The sequence below is a fragment of the Sorex araneus genome, chromosome 2 (genome assembly GCF_027595985.1).
Source record: "Sorex araneus isolate mSorAra2 chromosome 2, mSorAra2.pri, whole genome shotgun sequence".
Taxonomy (NCBI): Eukaryota; Metazoa; Chordata; class Mammalia; order Eulipotyphla; family Soricidae; genus Sorex; species Sorex araneus.
Window position 1 is genome coordinate 134319417 of NC_073303.1, and position 18279 is coordinate 134337695.

An 18279-nucleotide genomic window follows, 5' to 3' on the forward strand; every position below is an offset into this window, starting at 1 on the left:
GGGTTCTCTGAGACGCCAAGAGTGAACTATCACTTTTCGTCAACAGAGTTCCATATTATCTTGTGCATCAAGAACAGGTTGAGTTTTATTTACTAAGTAAAGTGCATTTTTGTAAACATTTAAGGAGTGTGGGGCCAGAGCAAGAGTATAGCAGGTAGGGCACTTGCCTTGCATGCAGCAAGTGGGCTTCATCACTGGCATCGCGTGTGGTCCCCTGAGCCCCCCAGGAGAAGTCAGGGTAAGCTGACCACTGGAGTAAGCCTGAATACAAAGTCAAAGAAAGAAAGAAAGACAGAAAGAAAGAAAGAAAGAAAAGAAAGAAAGAAAGAAAGAAAGAAAGAAAGAAAGAAAGGAAGGAAGGAAGGAAGGAAGGAAGGAAGGAAGGAAGGAAGGAAGAAGGAAGGAAAAAGAAAGAAAGAAAAAAGAAGGAAAGAAAGAAAGAAAGGAAGGAAGGAAGGAAGGAAGGAAGAAAAAAGAAAGAAAAGAAAGAAAGAAAGGAAGGAAGGAAGGAACGGAAGAAAAAAAGAAAGAAAAGAAAGAAAGGAAGGAAGGAAGAAAGAGAAAGAAAGAAAGGGAGGGAGAGAGAGAGGAAGGAAGAGAAAGAAGAAAAGACAGAGGAAGAAAGAAGAGAGAGAGAAGGAAGAAAGAGAGAAGAGAAAGAAAAAGAGAGAAAGGAAGAAAGAAAAGGATGGGAGTGAAAGTAATAAAGAAATAGAAAGAAAGAAAGAGAAAGTGAAAGCAGAGAGGGGGAAAGAAAGAAAAAAGAAGAAAGAAAGAAAGTGAAAGTAGAAAGAGAGGAAGAAAGAGAGAGAAATTGAAAAGTAAAGAAAGAGAGAGAAAGTGGGGTTGGAGCAATAGCCACAGTGGGTAGGGCATTTGCTTGCCCGAAGCCAACCCGCATTCGATTCCCAGCATCTCATATGGTCCCCTGAGCACTGCCAGGAGTAATTCCTGAGTGCATGAGCCAGGAGTAACACCTGTGCATTGCTGGGTGAGACCCCCCCAAAAAAAGAAAAAAAAATAAAAATGAGAGAGAAAGAAAGCGAGGAGGAAAGAAAGAAAGAAAGAAAGAAAGAAAGAAAGAAAGGAACAGAAGAAAGAAAGAAAGAAGAAAGACAGAAGAAGAGCAGACAGAGATAGAGAGAAAGAGAGGGAGGGAGAGAGAGGGAGGGAGGGAGGGAGGGCGAGGGAGGAGGAGAGGAGGGAGGAAGAGAAGGAAGGAGGAAGGAAGGAAGGAAGGAAGGAGGAAGGAGGAAGGAAGGAAGGAAGAAGGAAAGGAGAGCAACAGGATTAATATTAAAGAAGGAGGAATCTAGATTCTAAAAGAAAAACATTTCTGCTTTTGCCAGGCATCTTTGAGGGTAGGGGCTTTTGGTGTGGGGACTGTCCTCCTAGCTCACTTCTGTCTCAGGGATCTCTTTTGGTGTGGCATAGGGACTGTATGTGATGCAGGGGTTGAATGGGTGCGGGCCACAAGCACAGGGAAAGGAAAGTGCTTACCCCACTGTACTATCTCTCCGGTTCCAAACCAGGAAACTTTAACTCTTTATTTTATATCTATTTTCACTCAATTAAAATTTTAAAAATTCTGAAAATTCTCAAACACAAAAGTTGAACAACTGGCATAACTTCTATGTAATCAGCAGTCAGCTCTAATGACTGTCAACATTTTGGCAATCCTGCATCTCTTTTTAACCCCACTGCTATGCTTTTCCTTTCTTTGAAAGCTGAATTTAAGGTGATTCACATTATTTAAGGTAAATTTATATATCATGTTGCTTATCCATAAAGTACTCAGAGATATTTCATGTATCTTGCTTCACAAGGAAGCGCACAAGCCACCAAACGAGTCACATCCGCAATAGAGGCATCGGGCCCCCTCAGTAGAGACCCCATCAGGGGGTGACAGTGAATTAGCAGGCAAAACTGCTCAGATCAGTGGTAAGGGCAGAGATAGTGTAAGCAAGGTCACAAGGCAGCACGACCCAGAAGCGAGGCCCCTGGGTTCTATCCCAGCACTGCTCGATGACCCCTGAGCATTGATCTTGGAGTAACCCCTACCCAGTGTTGCCCAGTGCAAACTCCAAAAAAAGTGTTTGGAGTTGCCCAGCACAGCACCATCACGTGTGGCATAGGCTGCAGTTGAGCACACTGCACCACTGCATCACCATAACACTGTACCAGCATATCACCGCATCACTGTATCACTGCATCGCACTGCACAACCATTGCACTGCACCGTTGTATCACTGTGTTTTTGCATCATGTACCACTGCACTACCGCATCACTGCACCATCGCACCACTGAGCCCACTCCACTGCTGACCTCCACACCACTGCATCACTGTCCTTAGTACAGAATTGTCAGGCCTGATGCAGCAAGATCAAGGATTCCTGGGAGTGGCCCATTGGCCTCTGAGCACTGCTTTTGAGTGCCTCACATCTTTTAAAAAAAATAAAGAGTGCTTGCCTCTATCTCACAGAACATGGTTATAATAGTTGCTTTAAAGTCTGAAAATTTCAACATCTAGATTTTTTCTGAGCTGCCATCTGTAGATGTTTTTTCTCCTCTGGGAATTTGTTAGATTGTCCTGATCTCCAGCTTCAGTTGTTATTATGTTTAGTGACCCTGAACATTTTGAGGGTAAGGCTGTGAAACTCTGGGTCTCTTTAAACTCCCCTGGAGAATGTGGGCTTTTTGTTTGTTTGCAAGTCTGCAGTTAGTCAGCTTGGTTAGATCCAGACTGCAGTTTCTGTCCCAGGTTTGGAGGCAGGTGGTTCTCACTGTCAGTCCTTTTCAAAGTGTCTGTGATGCTCAATGGCCACTCAACACCTTTATTGCAAACCACAACACCTAATCAGAGAGAGAGAACAAAAGGGAATACCCTGCCATAGTGGCAGTGTGGAGTGGGGGGAGACGAGACTGGGGAGGGTGGGAGGGATGTTGGGTTTACTGGCGGTGGAGAATGGGCACTGGTGAAGGGATGGGGTTATCGAACTTTGTATGGGGGAAACATGAGCACAAAAATGTATAAATCTGTAACTGTACCCTCACGTTGACTCACTAATTAAAAATAAACTATTAATTTAAAACAAAACAAAACAAAACAAAAAAAACAAAGTGTCTGTGATGCTATTCGTGACTGTCCCTAGGGGCACTTTCAAATATGTGTCTGCAATGCTGTATCCCTGCAGGTGGCTAAGCACAGGCTGGCTTATATCAGTTCTCACAGCCTTGCTCTGCTTCCCTTGCTGGCTTCCATACATGCACACTTGGAACTGACCCAGAATGTTCGTTGTTCCACACACAGATTTTGGGTATCTCCTTCTTTGGCTATTTTCTCCCTGATATTTCCTCCACATTCCTTAGCTCCCATGGGCCCCCTTTTGTGGTTCCTCTGACCAGAACAATGTTTTAGCTGCCTGAAACTGAGCAGTAGTGCATGAAGGATCCTGGGCTATAGCAGTGGTAGAGGACACACGTGTGTGTATGTGTTTGTGTGTGTGTTTGTGTGTTGTGTATGGGGTGTTTCTGCTGTTCAGTTCAAAGAGGCAAGGGACCCTAGCTGTCTATATTTTTTGCTTTTGGGGGGAGGGGGTGGGAGTCGTATCTGGCAATGCTCAGGGCTTACTCCTGGTTCTGTGCTCAGGGATCACTCCTGGCAGTACTAAGGGAATCCATATGCTGTGTTGGAGATTGAACTGGGTCTGGATACATGCAATGCAAGTTGTTAACTTCTGTATTATCCGCCCAGCTTTGTTGCCTGTATTTTAGGCAGAAAAATTAGTTTCTTTGCAAGATTTTGGTTTTTGCATGTAGTGCAGTTCATTAATTTGTCCCATTGTTATCCCAAAGGCAGGAGCCAAAGTAGGAAAGATTTGAAAAACCTAGAAAACGCATTGTCACTGCCCTTCAGGGTTTTACTTCCCTCACCAGACCTCTGTTACTTCCTTTTCAGAATCTTCAGTAGTCACTTTTTGTAATTTGTCCAGAGATTCCAGTTATAATTAATGAATTTAAAAAGGCTACAATGCCATCTCACTAGACTGAACTAAGCTATATCCCCACGCCGGCTGAGAAGAAATTTTCTTCTTTCTCGGGAAGAAACGCGGTGTGTCATCAACTACAGTGTGATGCCCATTAAGCAAACAGACCTGGTGGCGTGGGAATGGGATATAAGGGGAAAAATTATGTACAAGGAACAGCGGGACGCTGGTGGAATCTCGAGCCGGAGCCGACACCAGCGCAAGACCGTCGGTTCCAGAGACTGCTTGCAGATACTCTACAAGTCTATCAACTAAGCCAGAGCCCCACGCCTGCTGATGACGGGAAATAACCATCCTTTTCGGTTTTTTTTTCCCTTGTCAGGCAGCGTGGCGATTACTAAAACAGGCGTGAACTCGGTGGCGCGGGGCAAGGGGGAAAAAGAAAAACTATGTAACAAACAGCGGGACTTAATATCTCTATATTCTTAGCAATGGAGAACTATCAAATGCCTCCTTGGCAATAGGACTGCTTTTCTTTTTTGGGGGAAACCCCAACAACGGTAGTGAGTTGTATGTTGAAACATGGAATGTAATCGAAATAAGGCGTAAACGAAGTGAAACATATCATGTGCAAGGGTTGGGACTGGGGAGGTGGGAGGGGGCGGCAGGTATACTGGGGGGGTTGGTGATGGAAGATGGGCACTGGTGAAGTGAAGGGTGTTTGAGAACTGTATAACCGACATAATCCTGAGAACTATGTAACCCTCCACATGGTGATTCAATAAAATTTAAAAAAAAAAAAAAAAAAAAAAAAAAAAAAAAAAAAATAAAAAAAAAAATAAAAAGGCTACAATGAGACCACATTATCTTGGCTGACATTGGAACCTATCACTTTGTTTTATAATATTTGATTTAGGGGCCACACCCTGCAGTGCTCAGCAGTTGCTTCCAGCTCTGCTCAGAGAGGTCATTCTGGTGGCTCTGGGAGACCATCTGGTGCCGGGGATCAAACCTGAGCCTTCTCAGCACGTGCTCAGCCCATTGAGCTATTTATCTGGTCCTGGATTATTTTATTTTACTTTTTGTGTGTGTGTGTGTGTTTTTTGGCCACACCTAGCAGTGCTCAGGGGTGCTCCCAGCTCTGTGCTCAGAAGTCACTCCTGGTGGGCTCAGGGATTGAACCCAGGTCAGCCACATGCAAGGCAAGAGTGCTACCCACTGTACTGTTGCTCAGTCCAGCAGTCCTGTGCTAGCCTCCTTTTAGACCTATGCAAAGTGGCCCATGCTGTCCCAGCCCAGAGGGAATTCTGCCTCCCTGGCGGATGGAGATGGAGACTTAGCAGGCCTCTGAGGACACTTGCCTTCCTCCTGCATCTCATGCTCTACACTTACGTCTCCTCTTTCAGCGCCCTCACACTTGTGGTGTGCCTGAACAATTAGCTATTGCAGAGTCCGAGAAGTCCCAGAAGGGATTGACTGACTGGGTTCCCTTTGCTCTCCAGGACCTGGAAGCCTGGAAACAACTGTTTTTCAGATCCCGTCCAGGTAGCCAGCCTGAATTCCCTGCGGATAACTCTTGGCTTATTAAATCTGTGATGCTCAGATAACTGATTTCTAGGTAGAGATGCCACGCTCAAATCCTCTTTGTTTCTATTGATGGGGTATGAGAATAAAATTAATTCTCTTTCACCCTAATTTTTATTTGTCTGTTTTGGCTACAAAAGTGCTCAGGGCTTACTCCTGGCTCTGTGGTCAGGGGTCACTCCTGCAGCGCTTGGGGGAACCACTTGTGGTACTCAGGATTGAATGAGGTCAGCTGCATGCAAGGCAAGTACTTTACTCCCTGTACTATCTCTCTGGTCGCAGGAACCTAATTTCTATAACATTTAATTATTATACTTTGTTTTTTAACAAAAGAAGCATATAGGCCTAACTTAGAGGTTTAGGTATGATAAATAAAGTTGACCTTTATGATCCTGGGCAGATGTTGTTTATATGTCTATATAAGTATCAACAAGCTTTATTTTCATTCCATTCAGTTCACATACCAAAGTTTTCAAAAATCTTCTAGATGCCAGAAAAACAGCATAACAGTTAGTGTACTTGTCTTTTTAAAAAAATTTTATTAGTGAATCACTGTGAGGTACAGTTACAGACTTACGAACATTTGTAGTGCACTTGTCTTGCATGCAGCCAACCTGGGTTAGATCCCCAGCATCCCAACTAGTCCTCTGAACCCACCAGGAGTAATCCCTGAGATCAGAGTCACTAGTAAGCCCTCACCACCATCAGGTATGGCCCCCAAACAAAAAAGAATCTTCTGAAAATGTGAACTACTTGTGATAAAGGAAAATTTTCAGAATATATATATTATATAAATACGTAAAATATATCACTCAGCATGATACTTTCCATGTTGATCCACTTATAAGCAAATTTCATGACTTCATGTATTCTGACAGCTACGTAGTATTCCATTGTGTAGATATACCAGAGTGTCTTTAACCAGTTATCTGTTTTTGGGTACTCTGGTTTTTTCCATATTGTGGCTATTGTAAACAGTGCGGCAATGAACATAGAAATGCAGATGTCATCTCTACTATACCTTTTTGCCTCTCCGGGATATATTCCCAGGAGTGATATTGCTGGGTCAAATGGAAGCTCAATTTCTAACTTTTTGAGAAGAAAGAGACAGACATAGAAAGACTGCACTCATATGTGGAATATAAAGTAGCTGAGAGGTACAAGCTTGCAATGATGCAATTTCTGGCAGATATTTCTCTGGACTTAGTTACTAAAGTACTAAAATACAGAAATCCAAACCCATGCGGCTGCTAGTGTGGCCTCTCGACCTCATATCTCTTCATTCTCAGCAATGGAAAACAAATTATCAAATGCTTTCTTTTCAGCAGGTCGACTTTAGGGGGGAGAAACTCCAAATCAATAATAGTGAGTTTTTTTTCTTGAAATATTGAATGTAATCAAAGTAAAGTGAAAGTAAAGTGAAATTTACCAGTTACACATGCGGGGTGGGGGGCTGGGGAGGTGGGGGGAGAGGGGGAGGTATACTGTGAATCTTGGTGGTGGAATATGTGCAATGGTGAAGGGATGGGTGTTCGAGCATGGTATAACTGGGACTTAAACCTGAAAGCTTTGTAACTTTCCACATGGTGATTCAATAAAAGAATAAATTAAAAAATATGTAAAATATATTTTAATATTTATACATATTTATATACTATGTATATGATATATTTATTTTTGAGGGCACAGGTTTTTTGGGGGGTATATTTTTTGATGCTCAGGAGCTACTCCCTGCTCAGTGCTCAGGGATCTCAGGGATCGCTCTAGGTAGTCCTCCATAAAGTTCCAGAGGTCAAGCCAGGGCTCCCACATGGAAAGCTGGATAATCAAGTCCAGCACTTTGATTATCTTCCCATCCTAAGGGAACACTTTTCTAACCAAATTTTGTGTGTGTGAGTGTAGGATGACATTACTTTATCCTTTCCCTCCTTGCCACAAGTAGCTTGTCCCGGTTTTCCCTGGAGTTTAGCCTTACCCCAGTCACACCCAACAAGGTGTTCCCGAATCTCTCCCATTCCTTTGTTTAGCTATAATCACTTCTCCATGCTCTCTTCCCCAAAAGAGTTAATCCTCGGCTTTCCCTTAATCTGACTCTGCTAATTTGTAAAGTCAGACCTTCCTAGGATACTGAATTTATATTATATAAGTTAATATTGCCTTTCTCCTCTTCTTGTGCCTTTTGAATAATTTACTTTAAAGCTATGTCTGTTTTGTATAGATACAAGAAGACAATATTATGTTTTTATAACTTGGGAATTAATTGGCCTCGAATATTATTCCCTCCCGGGCATCTGCTTTCTCCACTTAAGCCTCAGTTGCCCTCAGTTCCTAGCACCCAAAAGCAGGGTCCCAACGAGGGACGGGAAGGATCCAGGGCAAGCGGTGAGTTATGTGCTACCCTGGCATCCAGATGGGCATGGCCAAAGCGCCTAATTTTTAACTATAAGTTAAGAGCTTGATCATAGACAAATACTGTCATGATCCAAAAGTAATGACAAGACTAGGACCCTGCTAGGTATAGGAAAGACTGATCTGGCCTGAGCACTGTTGTCTGAGATTGAGATGGCCCCAGGAGAGCAATTCCATAAGCTTTAATGCATCTCTTATTGTGTCCATACAAAGTGATTAATATTATGAATTCTTATATGTTTGCTGGCTGAGGAGAAGAGAAACACATTCATGGGACTCCGCCCTTGGGTGGATCCTCCTGCTGAAAGAGAATTAAGTCCTAGGAGAAGCATCCCCTAAGGGAAAGGAACCTTACCCTATTGATGATGACCACACCTATGTGTACACCCCAACCCCCCACATGCTGTGGAGATTTAACTAGGCTGTAAGAGTGGGTTGGGGGGCCAGATCCACGGGGGCCAGATCCACAGATCCAGAGAGAGACCGAGAGCCGGGAGAGAAGCAGGGAGAGAGAATGAAATAAACTGATCGAGCACCCAGTTTGGCCTTCTTCCTTCCGTTGCCTGCCCTTGACTGACAGCACACACAGCGGTTCCGGGGCACCGAACGTGGGCGGTGAGACAGAGCCGCCCAGAGAGCCCGAGAGTGCTCGCGCCCCTTGGCGAGCCTTAGTTTTTTACATGTGAGTGTCTGTGTGTATGAGAGAGAGGAAGGGGGTGACATGAGTGTGTATATTATGAAGAGGGGTCTATTTTTCTTTTTTTCTTTTTGCGTCACACCCAGCAGTGCTCAGGGCTTACTCCTGGCTCTGCACTCAGGAATTACTTCTGGCTGTGCTTGGTGGGAGCATATGAGATACCGTGGATTGAACCAGGTTGGCTGCATGCAAGGCAAATGCCCTCTCTGCTATACTGTCACTCTGGCCCCGAAGAGGGATCTTGTTAGAAACTCCACGTGTGTTTGCTACATGGACACATGCATAGACCTGCACTTAACAATCAGTTGTTTGGTTTTTCCTAGGGACACATTTCTTTTTCTTTTGAAAAAAACTGACTACTCATAAAGAAAATCTCAACAAAAACCAAGAAATCAGTATCATATAGAACAGATTCTCCGCCCACAGTTGAATTAAATTAAATCAGTAACAAAAGATACTTTCCTTTTGCTTTGTTTCCAGGTCACACCTGGCAGTGTTAAGGGCTTACTCTTAGCACCCCTGGCTCTGTGCTCAGGGGTCACTCCTGGTGTGTTCAGGAGACCATTTGTAGTGCCAGAGATGACTCCTGGGGTGGTCACATGCAAAGCAAGCACCCTACTAGCTGTATTATCTCTCTAGGCCACAAAAGATAATTTTTAAAAAACTATCACCACGTCTGGAAACATTAGAACCCATATAACTTATAATTGTAAATCCAGAAACATATTGGAACTAAATAAAAACAACAACAAAAAATGCCACATGACAGAGCCTGAAATGTGTAACCAAAATTGCACTTTGAAAAAAAAAATGTTGTCATAAATTCTTTTCTGTGTGTGTGACAGGGAGGTAGTTTGGAGCCACACTTGGTGATACTCAGGGATTATTACTAGCTCTGCACTCCGGAATCACTTCTGGCAGGGCTTGTGGGACATATGGGGTGCTGGGGACCAAAGCTGGGCTGACTGTATGCAAGGAAGACCCCTACCTGCTGTACTATCCAGCCCTGAATCCTAAATTCTTTTACTAGGAAAGAAGAAAGGCTTAAAGCTGATGAGTAAAGCAAGCAACTTAAGAAGTTAGAGATAAGAGGAATAGAAAGGATTCATATTCCAGTTCTTAAAACTAGAGCAAGAGCACTTTATATAGTGAACACCAAAAACAAGTCACAGTTCTGATCGATGTTGTGTGTGTGTGGAAAGGAATAGAAAACTATCATTACCTTCCAATTTCATTCAGTTCCGTATAAGCTGAGTCAAAATTATCCTTCCAAGAAATGGTGGCACCATCAGCAGCAGCATCTTTGGGGGGAGAGAGAATTTGATACTGAGATGTCATTTATGAGTAGGCAAAGGTCAACAGAAAAGCTTCAGCAAGGCCCCAAAGCAGCGCTCATGACTAAATATGGAGTCCTGCACAGTGGGAAAATGCCGTGATCCTCTGCAGAGCTATTTTTAAGAATCTCATCCAAGGGGAAAGTGACATGATGGGGTCAGACACCCTGTAGCATCTAGGGAAACAAAGAGAAAATGCAAGGACCTTGGAAATGAAAATTCTGGGTCATTTAAAACAGAAAGTGAGTAGGAAAAAACCAAAGGAATAAAGGAAAACACTTAGAAGGTTAAGAAAAGCCAATGAGAATGAGGACTGGGTGGGGAGGGGCGTCATGACAGGCAAAGGTGGGAACAGAGAGTGATAGAGCATCCTTACGAGGCTCCTCACCTCGCCCAATAGGAATGGGTGTCTCTGGTAGACCCAATAGCCCCACCTGTCCCCAAACACAATCCAAGCATGACCTTGTGGGAAGTGTCATTCCCTGGCAATAATTCCCTCTCTCTCTTCTCTCTCTCTCTCTCTCTCTCTCTCTCTCTCTCACACACACACACACACACACACACACACGTTTTTGTTGTCAGCTGGCAATTAGGGTTCACAAGAAGCAAAGTGCTTGGGAGAAGAGGAACTATACACAGAACAGGTCTGACCTGGTCCCCAGGGGCTCCAGGGGACAGGGTCCAGCCCGGCAAAGGATAATGTGGCTCAGGAGACTGAATCCCAAGGAAACAGAGATCCCAGACCAAGGTTCTTAGTGATTAATGGACCTGTAGGAGCAAGGCCATGAGGAGGGAGGTGAATGGAGTACCTAGGGGTGCAGGTGGGCGTAGGGTTTCTGCAGTCATTCATCAGGATTAGGGGACACAGGACCTCAGAAGTACAGTGACCTCTCCCTCCCTCCATACCTCCATACTCTCCACACTTTCTGTGCCCACTGCAGATTTTATTCTTTTATTTTGGGGAGGGGAGGGAGAGAAGGTTTTGGGCCACACTGACTGTGCTCAGCGATCAATCCTGCAGAGCTCAGGGACCAGCTGTGGTGCTGGTGTGGAACCTGAGTCAGACAGCCAAGGTCAGACCTGCCATACTATCTCTAGGACACACACACACACACACACACACACACACACACACACATATATACATACATATATAGGTTTATTTTTTGGGTCACACCCAGCGGTGTTCAGGACTTAATCCTGACTTTGCTCTCAAGCATCACTCCTGATGGGGCTCAGGGTACCATATGGGGTGCTAGGGATCCAACCTGCCAACTATACTGTGGACCCTTTGCTGATTGCTTTACATTAACTTTTTCTCTCTCAAGGTGCCCCTGGAAATCAGTGGCTTGGAGAGAGAGAGAGAGAGAGAGAGAGAGAGAGAGAGAGAGAGAGAGAGAGAGAGAGAGAGAGAGAGTGAGACTGACGAGAAAATAAGAACCATGTCTGGAAAATACTGATAGGGAGCTAGTTTCCTGCATGTTGGTTTCTCTGCGCATACCTGCATTGACAAAGACTTCCCAGGAAGGTGAGGTGTGGGCTGGGGACCGCCTTCAGCCTTGCTCTCATCTCCACTTATAGCCCATGAGCAGGGAAATGCCTGCCTCAAACACTGAAGGGACAGTCCTGGCTTGCAGGGGTTCCCAGGGAGGGAAAGACAGCTGACCCAGCTCTAAAGCTCCCATGGCCAGTGCCCCAAGTAGCTCTAGGCTGCCTGGCCCTCTGCTTCCCAGACTCTGGTGGGCCCAGGGCTATAGGCTTGGAGAGAGGATCTTGGGTTTTGCTCTAAGATACCTGAAGTCACCCTTCGAGGAGGCACTCCATGTTGCACGTCTAACTGGCTCCTTGACTGCCATGCGGTAACCCCCTGCATGGTGCTCTAATATGCCCAAGGACAGCCAGGGCAGGGAGTGGAGACAGCCAGGTGCCTGGTCACCACCACTGGGGTACTCACCATACTCTGGAAGCCGCACAAACTCTGAGGGCTCGCTGGGTAGGCTGATTCCCCAGGGGTTACTGGCACTGACCCGGAACTGATAAGGACTCCCGGGACTGAGGTCTTCAATGACAAGGTAAGTGTCCAAGGTTGAAGCCACTGACTGCTGCCAGGCCTGGGAACCTGTACAACGAATCCCAGGGGGCGGTGCGGGGAGAGAGAGAGCCAGAGAGACCATGTCAAAGGCCTTTAGCACTTTAACCAACAAAGAAAGGGAAATGACACATTTCAATCAAGGGACAGCTGGGGCCACAGTAGAAGGCCCGGAAGGCCAGTGGGTCAACAGTGCAGTTTTTTATTCCCTCAGTCTCATGAGGGAGGTGCAGACAGTCAGCTGATTTATAGATTCAGTTCCTTTTCAAATGCACACACATGACAGGGAGAAGCCAGGATTCACGGAGAAAAATGGAGCAACTCATAATAGGCCAGAAGAATACATCACATATTAGCAATGAAATGTTAGTAAAGAAACACTTGAAATGGAAACAACAGACATGTCACTCATTCACTACATAAAGAAGCTCTGATGGAAAGCGTCTCATGGAATTCTCTCTCTGAACGCTCTCACTACACACGTGACACTGGAGGTGAGCTGTGTGTGGAGTGTCACCTGAGGTGGCGTATGCCAGGTCAGTGTGCTCACTGCCAGGTCCCCCCCTAGGGCAGGAACAGCCATCTCTCTATAGACAAAAATCAGAGACTCAAAAGATGAAATCACTTTCTTGGTAGCAGCTGCTCATAGATGAGGTAGGACTGAAAAGCCCAGTAAAGGTACTCTGCAGTATGCCTCCCAGCTCAGCATTAACACCTCTGTGCTGAGACAGGACTGCAAACAGCTAAGGAAGCGGAAAGAAACTGCCAGATGCGGGGCCTGTCTGACGGAAGCGAGCGCTCAGGTGGGTCCATTACAAGGTGTGGATGCGGGAGAGGTGGTGCTTTCCATGCACTGTGAATTCCTGTTGTGGTCCCAAGATGTTGCTAACAATTTCAGCCAGCTTCCTTTTTGTTTTGGTTTTGGGGCCACACCCACTGGTGCTCAGGGCTTACTCCTGGTGGGCTCAGGGGATTGTATCAGGTGCTGATGAACAAACCTGGGTCAGCCACGTGCAAGGCAAATGCCCCACTGGGGTACTATTGCTTCTACTCCAGCTGGAAGCTTCTCATTTCAACTTGATAACTAGCTGTCAGGGCTCTTTCGTTTTTGTTTGTTCTGTTTGGAGGCCATACCCAGGGGTGCTTACTCCTGCGTCTGTACTCAGGAGTCACTCCTAGCAGGATTCAGGACCCATTTGTGGTATTGGTGATTGGACCTGGGCTGGCCACATGGAAAACAAGCACCTTACCCACTGGACTCTCTCCAACACCCTTCAAGCAATTTTAAAAGCCAATCTCACACTTAAATTAGGCTAACCCCACAATTACATAAAATACATATTGCTATGTTATATATCACAATGTATTAATCATACTCTAATGTAACATGACAGTTATTTTGAATTACTGAAGAAATATAGGCAATTATAGCATGTAAATGCAAAACATTTAAAAATCGTAAGCCCTACTATGTATACAAAGGCAAGCGTGTATGTGTATACTCCCCAGTTGTCCCCAGCTTGGAACTCTGACGTACTACCCTTGTTCTTAATGTGAGGAATGGTCACGAATTAGTCAGCCGGGGTTCAAGTGCCTATACCACTTCCAGACTCCAGTTTCTTGGTTCCTGAAGCACTCAGCATCCTTGTCTGTATAACAAGCTGCCCATCCCTGTGCAGTGGACAGCAGAGAGGCCAGGGAACCCAGCCTGGTCCTTCCCAGAAGGTGGCTAGGGAGGGCCTGAGGCTGGAACACCAGAAGGTAAGGTGGGAAGAAGATGTGCCCACCCTGTGGCTCTGAAGGGCCCCTCGGGGGACATGGGACACGCACCTTCCTCCCTGTACTCCACGGTGTAGCCCGAGATGGTGCAGTTGCCTGTGCTGGACGGTGGCAGCCAGCGCAGGATCACAGACGAGCAACTTCTCTCCTGGGCGATGGGCCGGTTGGGGGCGGCCGGTACACCTGGGGGACAGACACAGGGGCCTGGCTATTTCAGCGGAACCTGGAATTGATGTCACAGTGGAAGATCACCTGGAAAAGGGACCTCGTCTGTCCTACACTGAGCCTCTGGTCCCCTCCAAGTGACCCATCCTGCTCCAGGTGCTGGAGGAGGCCCGGGAGCCTCTCCCTGAGCTAGACACTGCAGGGGCAAAGCTTGCTCCGTGGCCACGCAGCCTTAGCAAAGGCCCCCCCTCCCCACTGGCTAGGGTTTTGCAACTTCCACAGTGGATTCTCCTCCCTAGCTATCAGGGAACCTTATCAGATTCCTTTAAAATGTACAATTGGCACCAACACACTGAATCCGAGAGAATAGTGGTCACTGGTGCTGGGGAAGTGAGGGAGGGAGCTTGTTACTCAGGGGGACAGAGTTTTACTCTTACAGGATCAAAGAGTTCTGGAGGCTGGTTGCTCAACAAGGGAGAGTATTTTGTTTTCCTTTTGTTAAAGGGTCACACTCAGAGGTGATGGGATGGCAGGCTACTGTGGGTGGTGCTGGGGAGGGGTGTCCCACACCAGGGTTATCCCTGGAGTGTGCTGTGTGTATGGGGTGTCGTGCCGGGAGTGAACTCAGGGGCGGTACCTGCTGTGCCCATGCTCCATGCTCTATATCACTTGAGCACGGCTCTTGGATGTGCTTAACAGATTTATGTTGAGGGAAATGAGCCTGAGGAAGAGGGACAAACATAGAGAGGTTGCACTGATTTGTGAGATATAAATAACTATATATATATATTTATATATACATATATATGAGACTAATGCCAAAGAACAGTAGGAAAGAGGGCTGGTTGGAAGCTTGCCACATGTGATAGGGGTTGGTGGGGGTTCGGGGAGTAGGAAGGGGACGGGAGAGTCAGTTAGGACAGAGAAGAAACCACCATGACAAATATAGCTGGAAATGATAACTCTGGATAAGAACTGAGAGCTGGAGGCAGATAAAGGGACATACATGATAACCTTTCAGTACCTGTATTACAAACCATAATACCCAAAAGGAGAGAGAGAGAGTGACAAAGTGAGTGAGAGAGAGAGAGAGAGAAAGAGAGAGAGAGAAGAAAAGTATCTGCTGTAGAGGCAAGCTGGGGCTGGGAATATTATATGACTGAAACCCAGTCATGAACAACTTTGTTACTGTGTATCTCAACAGTAATTCAGTTTTTAAAATAAGATTTATTTTGGAGAGCCTCCCAAGTGGTGTTAATGGAACCTGGGGACCCTCCAGGCCATACTCATTCAATTAAGCCAGGGGTTCAGTGTTTGGGGTCTTCAGGATCCCCCGGGCCACAGCAGCAGTGCCCAGGGGCCTCCAGGGCCACAGTTGGTGGTGCTGGGGTCAGGTGCATGTCTGAAATGACTCCTGAAATATCTCCCCAGCTCCCTGAATGTACTTTTAACACTATCAGACTACATACCACATGTAAGTAAGGATGGTACATTTTAAGTGATAGTCTTTTGCTACAATAAAAAGTGCTTTGAGAGTATTAAAAATCGCCTGTACCTTGCACCTTCACTGTGGCTGAAGTCGACGCAGTCCCATGGTCATTAGCTGCGATGCAGGTATAAATCCCGCTATCTTGGGGCATCAGATTACAGATCTTCAGGGTGATCTCCCCAGAATCACTAGAAATATCAAAAGGATGTCCTCAGAGTCATCCTGGGCATGCACTGGCAGGCACAGTCCCAGGGCTGGCCCAGAGGGCTGTCACTCAGTGCCAGGGCAGTAGGTCTGTCCCTGTCAGGCCACCTCTACACAGAGCGCCCTAGCAACCATCTGCTCTTTGTCACCGCATTCCCGCATTCCCTAGAGAGGAAGGAAGGAGCCAAGCCTCTCTCTCTAGTTTGTTGTAAATGAGGGAGTGAAGGTGTGAAGTAGGTGAGGACTAGAAGACACCTGGGAATCTATAAAAGCCTACACAAGCACAGGTCCACAATATCACAAACAGAATCACCACCCAGAGCTCTACCCTAAAATAGTCTCAGTCTCGTGGTCAGTAATCAAGGGCCCCGGAAAATGGAAAGATGGAAGAACAAACACGTTCAAGTAATTGAGAGTCTACACATGGGACCCACAAAAAGAACAGATGAAGGAGTCAAGCAAACTTCCCAGGGAGTGACCTCTCCATGGGACCCAGTCTGGGGTCAAAGCTGCAGACACCTTGAAGAGTTAACACAGGGGTCCCAGTTATCCAGGTCCTCTGGGGTGCTGAAGTCCTGGTGAACTCCTCACCATGCCCGGAAACAAAACAAACTCAATAGAGAGCTGATGGGCCCTGCGTGGAAGACTCACCCACACAGACGCTGAGTTAGAGAGCGTCTTGATATTCTTCTTGATATTCTTGATAAAGAATTTTTTATCAAGTGTCAGGGCTAGAGCAATAGCACAGCGGGTAGGGCATTTGCCTTGCATGCAGCCAACCTGGGTTCGATTCCCAGCATCCCATATGGTCCCCTGAGCACTGCCAGGAGTAACCCCTGTGCATCACTGGGTGTGACCCAAAAAGCAAAAAAAAAAAAAAAGAGAGAGATGCAAGTTTCTTAAGCGTTCAGGACTCTGTGTGCACCGGAAACAGTAGCACCAGTAAAATCCATAATTAGCAGCAGGAAATACTGAGTGCAGGGAGGCAGCCCAGTCTAGTTTGCTTCAATATCCTTTTTGCAGAGGAGTCTGCGCTGGCTGGGCTTTGCTGCTGTCATCATTGTTGTTTTTAGTCTGGGGCTTCTTAAACTTCTCCCACTCCCACCCCCTTTGCTCCAGAGAAGTGGAGTGTGGGCGAGAGCTGCCAGAACCCTGGGGTCCACCACACAGTTGATTCTGAATCCATGTACACTTTCAGAAAACTTTCCTGGTGTCAAATTTTGGGAAGCCTGCCATCCAGTCATACACCCCCCTCTGGAGTCTTGGCTAGGTTAAGAAGTGAGGGTCTGTGGCACAGTTTGAAGTAGGTCCTTTTGTTTTCTTTAAAGAAATTGCTCACAGGTTAACAAGAGGCTCACACACATGCCTGTTTCACAGGGGCTGAGGGCACAGAACCTGGGGCGACTGGATTTGACGGTCCCATTACTGTGGGATTCTTAGGGAATAGTCGTGAAATGGGCTGAGGTGGGGATGAGGCAAAGCTCTCAGAGAACCTGGCTCATGCTTGGCTTGAGATAAAAAAGACTCACATTTAACAAATGTCCTTCTGAGGTGGCCCCAGTGTCACATAGCCTTTCCTTACTGTTCCTCTCGATCTCAGGAGTTGCTCTGTGTACAGCTGTGATCAGATGTGGCAGTCACTTTGGGAGAAGCTGACGCTAGCTTGATATCCCACAATCAGAACACTGTGGTGGGGTACGCATTCGTGAGCACCCTGTCCCAAGTACCCACCAAGAGGAATTAGAGAGTACATGAGAACACTGTCCCGGGGAGACGCTAGTGTGGGAGGACAATGTGGTAGGGCATAAGTAATTTATTTTGAGAGGCCCACCTGTGCAGTGCTCACACAGGTCACTCCTGGCCAGACTCGGCAAACCAGGCCCGAGGGGTCAGTACTTGGCTCTACAACACAATGATGCTGAGGGCCCAGTGGTGCTGGAGCCACCAGGGCCGAAGCTGGCAGTGCTCAGGGGACCATGTGGTGCCAGGAGTCCAGCGTGGGGCCTCATGCACGCCAAGGCAGATGGCCCAGTCCTTGAGCAATCTCCCTGGTCCTGAGATATGTGAGCGTGTGAAGACTGCTGTGAGAACACACTCGTGTGAGCTCACCTCTCTAATGTTGCTTGAGCATGGTGGCTGGACACTCTCTCCCTCACTAAGGTGTGAGTTCACATCGTGTCTCAAATGTGCGGGCACATGTGATTGGACCCACTCCCCTTGGACCCAGGCCCAGAGTTTGCTCTAGAAAAGGCTCCCAGTAACCCTGGTCTCACACCGCAGCAGACCTGCCCCGGCTGTGGCCCAGGGGCTGTGCAGGGCTGCGGGGTGCTGGCACAGGGTCATCAGCTTACCAGGAGGAGGCGGTGTAGGTGGCTGAGCTGTTGTCAGTGTCAAGGAGGTTCTGGTCAGGGCCCTTCCAGGTGATGGTGGGCTTTGGGCGCCCACACACTTTGCACTGCAGCGTCACTGTGTCCCCAAGCAAGCAGGTCACATCCACCAAGGGCACAAGGAACTCTGGAGCCACTGTGGTCAAAGTAATGTA

The 18279-nt window shown here is 46.7% G+C and overlaps 1 protein-coding gene across 16 annotated transcripts in view; it reads right to left on the bottom strand.

Annotated features, from left to right (window-relative positions):
* Positions 1–18279, bottom strand: part of KALRN (kalirin RhoGEF kinase) — an 809955-nt gene that overhangs the window by 16285 nt on the left and 775391 nt on the right. For all 16 annotated transcript variants that reach the window (XM_055128078.1, XM_055128085.1, XM_055128081.1 and 13 more), the window contains 5 exons: positions 18089–18260; positions 15600–15721; positions 13931–14062; positions 11966–12130; positions 9900–9978 (listed from right to left, as the gene is read on the bottom strand). In XM_055128078.1, the coding sequence (XP_054984053.1) occupies positions 9900–9978; positions 11966–12130; positions 13931–14062; positions 15600–15721; positions 18089–18260 (670 nt within the window). The remainder of the gene's footprint in view (positions 1–9899; positions 9979–11965; positions 12131–13930; positions 14063–15599; positions 15722–18088; positions 18261–18279) is intronic.